The following is a 5,212-nucleotide window of genomic DNA, read 5'->3' as shown; positions in this document are numbered from 1 at the left end:
CAGCGATTACAGCCTCGAGTCTTCTTTGGTATGTTGCTACAAGCTTGGCACACCTGTATTTGGGGAGTTCCCATTCTTCTCTGCAGATCCTCTCAAGCTCTGTCAGGTTGGATGGGGAGCGTCGCTGCACAGCTATTTTCAGGTCTCTCCAGAGATGTTCGATCGGGTTCAAGTCCGGGCTCTGGCTGAGCCACTCAAGGACATTCAGAGACTTGTCCCGAAGCCACTCTTGCGTTGTCTTGGCTGTGTGCTTAGAGTTCGTTGTCCTGTTGGAAGGTGAACCTTCGCCCCAGTCTGAGGTCCTGAGCGCTCTGGAGCAGGTTTTCATCAAGGATCTTTATGTACTTTGCTCTGTTCATCTTTCCGTCGATCCTGACTAGTCTCCCGATCCCTGCCGCTGAACAACATCCCCACAACATGATGCTGCCACCACCATGCTTCACCGTAAGGATGGTATCACATTTTATTTGTCACATGCACCAAATACAACAGGTGTAGAGCTTACCGTGAAATGCTTACTTACGAGCCCTTAACCAACAATGCAGTTCAAGAAATAGAGTTAAGAAAATATTTACTAAATAAACTAAAGTAAAAAATAAAATAAAAAGTAACACAAAATAACATCAACAAGGTTAAATACAGGGGCTACCAGTACTGAGTCAATGTGTGGGGGTACAGGTTAGTCGAGGTAATTTGTACATGTAGGTAGAGGTAAAGTGACTATGCATAGATAATAAACAGCGAGTAGCAGCAGTGTAAAAACAAAAGAGTGGGGGGATCAATGTAAATAGTCCGGGTGGCCATTTGATTGTTCAGCAGTCTTATGGCTTGGGGGTAGAAGCTGTTAAGGAGCCTTTTGGACCTAGACTTGGCGCTCCAGTACCGCTTGCCATGCGGTAGCTGAGAGAAGAGTCTATGACTTGGGTGACTGGAGTCTTTGACAATTTTCTGGGCTTTCCTCTGACACCGCCTAGTATATAGGTCCTGGATGGCAGGAAGCTTGGCCCCAGTGGTGTACTGGGCCGTAAGCACTACTCTCTGTAGAGCCTTATGGTCGGATACCGAGCAGTTGCCATACCAGGGGGTGATGCAACCGGTCAGGATGCTCTCGATGGTGCAGCTGTATAACTATTTGAGTATCTGGGGACCCATGCCAAATCTTTTCAGTCTCCTGAGGGGGAAAAGGTGTTGTTGTGTGTTTGGACCATGATAGTTTGTTGGTGATGTGGACAAATGAACTTGAAACTGTCGACCCACTCCACTACAGCCCCATCGATGTGAATGGGGGGCGTGTTCGGCCTTCTTTTTCCTGTAGTCCACGATCAGCTCCTTTGTCTTGCTCACGTTGAGGGGAGAGGTTGTTGTCCTGGCACCACACTGCCTGGTCTCTGACCTCCTCCCCAAAGGCTGTCTCATCGTTGTCGGTGATCAGGCCTACCACTGTTGTGTCGTCAACAAACTTAATGACGGTGTTGGAGTTGTGCTTGGCCACGCAGTCGTGGGTGAACACGGAGTACAGGAGGGGACTAAGCACGCACCCCTGAGGGGCCACCGTGTTGAGGATCAGCATGGCAGATGTGTTGTTGCCTACCCTTACCACCTGGGGGCGGCCTATCAGCAAGTTCAGGATCCAGTTGCAGAGGGAGGTGTTTCGTCCCAGGGTCCTTAGCTTAGTGATGAACTTTGTGGGCACTATGGTGTTGAATGCTGAGCTGTAGTCAATGAACAGCATTCTCACATAGGCATTCCTTTTGTCCATGTTGGAATGGGCAGTGTGGAGTGCAATTGAGATTGCGTCATTTGTGGATCTGTTGGGGCAGTATGCAAATTGGAGTGGGTCTAGGGTTTCCGGGATGATGGTGTTGATGTGAGCCATGATCAGCCTTTCAAAGCACTTCATGGCTACCGACGTGAGTGCTACGGGGCGGTAGTCATTTAGGCAGGTTACCTTCGCTTTCTTGGGCACAGGGACTATGGTGGTCTGCTTGAAACATGTAGGTATTACAAACTCGGTCAGGGAGAGGTTGAAAATGTCAGTGAAGACACTTGCTAGTTGGTCTGCGCATGCTCTGAGAACACGTCCTGATAATCCATCTGGCCCTGTGGCCTTGTGAATGTTGACCTGTTTAAAGGTCTTGCTCACATCGGCTACGGAGAGCGTGATCACACAGTCGTCCGGAACAGCTGGTGCTCTCATGCATGCTTCAGTGTTGCTTGCCTTGAAGCGAGCGTAAAAGGTATTTAGCTCGTCTGGTAGGCTCGCGTCACTGGGCAGCTCGCGGCTGGGTTTCCCTTTGTAGTCCGTAATAGTTTGCAAGCCCAGCCACATCCAACGAGCGTCAGAGCCGGTTTAGTGGGATTCAATCTTAGTCCTGTATTGACGCTTTGCCTGTTTGATGGTTCGTCTGGCCAGGTGATGAGTGATGCCTGGTTTCCTCCAGACGTGACACTTGGCATTCAGGCCAAATTGTTTAATCTTGGTTTCATCAGACCAGAGAATCTTGTTTCTCATGGTCTGAGTCCTTTCGGTGCCTTTTGACAAACTCCAAGCGGGCTGTCATGTGCCTTTTACTGAGGAGGGGCTGCCGTCTGGCCACTCTACCATGGAGGCCTGATTTGGTGGAGTGCTGCAGAGATGGTTGTACTTCTGGAAGGTTTTCCCATCTCCACAGAGGAACTCTGGAGCTCTCTAAGTGACCATTGGGTTCTTGGTCACCTCCCTGACCAAGGCCGTTCTCCCCCGATTGCTCAGTTTGGCTTGGCGGCCAGGACTAGGAAGAGTCTTGGTGGTTCCAAACTTCTTCCATTTTAGAATGATGGAGGCCACTGTGTTCTTGGGGATCTTCAATGCTACAGACATTTTTTGGTAACCTTCCCAAGATCTGTGCCTCAACACAATCCTGTCTCGGAGCTCTAATGACAATTCCTTCGACCTCATGGCTTGTTTTTTGCTCTGACATGCATTGTCAACTGTGGGACCTTATATAGACAGGTTTGTGCCTTTCCAAATCATGTCCAATCAATTGAATTTACCACAGGTGGACGCAATCAAGTTGTAGAAACAGCTCAAGGATGATCAATGGAAATAGGATGCACCTCAGCTAAATTTCAGGTCTCATAGCATAGGGTCTGAATACTTATGTAAATAAGGTATCTGTTTTTTATTTTTAATAAGTTTGCTAACATTTCTAAAAACCTGTTTTGTCTTTATCATTATAGGGTATTGTGTGTAGATTGATGAGGAAATACTTTTATTTAATCAATTTTAGAATAAGGCTGTAACGTAACAAAATGTGGAAAAAGGGAAGCGGTCTGAATACTTTCCAAATGCACTGTAATAACCAGTAAAATATCTTCAATGGGAATAGTGATGCGCCTGGCTATTGCTTTTTTCTTAATTTTCATTCATGAAATTAAATAAACACAACTTATGTTTACATACAATAACACACATTATAATGTATGAACTTGACCAGGTAATTGAATAAAAAAATGTCATGTGTAATGTTCTCTGCCATGGTTGTAAAGTATATTTTCTAACTTCTTCCTGCAGGTGGTTGGCTGGAGGCTAACAGAGGAGACTGGGAGGCCATCTTGGATTCCCAGACGGGTGCAGCCAAGGACCCAGGAGTCAACATCACCGAGCAGGCCAGGACCAGAGGCGACTTAGTGGAGGCCAGTGGATGGGACAACACTGTTAACCAGAAACAGACATTCGAACACAAAACAACAACCAAATTTAGTCTCCATGACAACAGACTGGTTGAGACCAGGGTGAGGCGTAGACTTGGTCTGCAGGGACGGGGAGGAGTCGGTATGCGGTTGGAGAGAACAGAAACAGACTCGGCTAGCGATACTCCATCCTGCTCCTATAGTTGTGATTCAGAGAGACTGATGGCGCCTCAGGTTAACCCACTAACAGGTGCTGCCTTCAGCCTGCCTTCTATAGGATCTATAGACTGGAACATGGACCCTGCGACAACACAGACACACCCTGGCCTTCGACCTCCTCACACTCTCTTAATGTTAAATCAGACCTCAGACAATGTCAGTGCTTCAACACTAAATTGCTACACAAGCCCATTGACAAATGACAGTAGTAGAGACAGAATCAGTAAAGGTGGCAGCGCCAAAGAGAAGCGCTTCCCGTGTTCGTTCTGTGGGAAAGCCTTCAGTTTCCCCAAACAGGTGGAGGTCCACCAGAGGATGCACACGGGGGAGAAACCATTCGGCTGCCACCTTTGCCGGGCTAGTTTCTCGGACTCGTCAAACCTGAAGAGGCACCAGAGGGTCCACACAGGGGAGAAACCCTACAGCTGCCCCCAGTGTGAGAAGAGGTTCTCCCACCAGCACCAGCTAAAGATGCACCTGAAGGTCCACACGGGAGAGAGGCCGTTTGCCTGTACGCACTGCGGGAAGAGGTTCTCTGAGAGGAGCTACCTCAGGATACACCAGCAGAAAATGCACACAGCCCATGTATAGTGTATAGTGACATGTATTGTAGTACTAGTTAGCTTGCTTTTAGTCAATTCTGTTGTTGGATTTAGTTGCGAACTGGATGAGGTTAACTGAGGAAAGAATTAGTATGATGAGGCAGAGTAGATGATATGGTGATGGTTGGTGTGATGGTGTCTTTAAAAATGGTCCACTGATGAAAAGTGACAACCTTGTCCTGTTTGATGCTTTTATGAGGAAAGTATAGTCCCTTAATTCATGTTTACTTGACATTAAGTAGTAAAGATGTGTGTTGAACCTTTTCCAAAGTATTCTAAAATGTATTTCATCAACGTGAGGGTACCAGATCTACTGAAAATGTAAAGTTTTACCATAGTGAGAAAAGTAATTATACACTGCTCAAAAAAATAAAGGGAACACTAAAATAACACATCCTAGATCTGAATGAATGAAATAGTCTTATTAAATACTTTTTTCTTTACATAGTTGAATGTGCTGACAACAAAATCACACAAAAATGATCAATGGAAATCAAATTTATCAACCCATGGAGGTCTGGATTTGAGTCACCCTCAAAATTAAAGTGGAAAACCACACTACAGGCTGATCCAACTTTGATGTAATGTCCTTAAAACAAGTCAAAATGAGGCTCAGTAGTGTGTGTGGCCTCCACGTGCCTGTATGACCTCCCTACAACGCCTGGGCATGCTCCTGATGAGGTGGCGGATGGTCTCCTGAGGGATCTCCTCCCAGACCT

The 5,212-nt window shown here is 46.7% G+C and overlaps 1 protein-coding gene across 1 annotated transcript; it reads left to right on the top strand.

The window, feature by feature from the left end:
* Positions 1–3,557: 3,557 nt before the first annotated feature.
* On the top strand, positions 3,558–4,875 carry LOC123481621 (gastrula zinc finger protein XlCGF49.1-like). The gene has a single exon (XM_045206315.1). It carries the CDS (start codon positions 3,817–3,819, stop codon positions 4,480–4,482), a length of 666 nt encoding a protein of 221 aa, XP_045062250.1. The 5' UTR covers positions 3,558–3,816; the 3' UTR covers positions 4,483–4,875.
* The last annotated feature ends 337 nt before the right edge of the window (positions 4,876–5,212 follow it).

Source organism: Coregonus clupeaformis, chromosome 22, assembly GCF_020615455.1.
Source record: "Coregonus clupeaformis isolate EN_2021a chromosome 22, ASM2061545v1, whole genome shotgun sequence".
NCBI lineage: Eukaryota > Metazoa > Chordata > Actinopteri > Salmoniformes > Salmonidae > Coregonus > Coregonus clupeaformis.
Note: the sequence above shows the minus strand (reverse complement) of the source record. Positions and strands in the feature narration are given on the sequence as shown.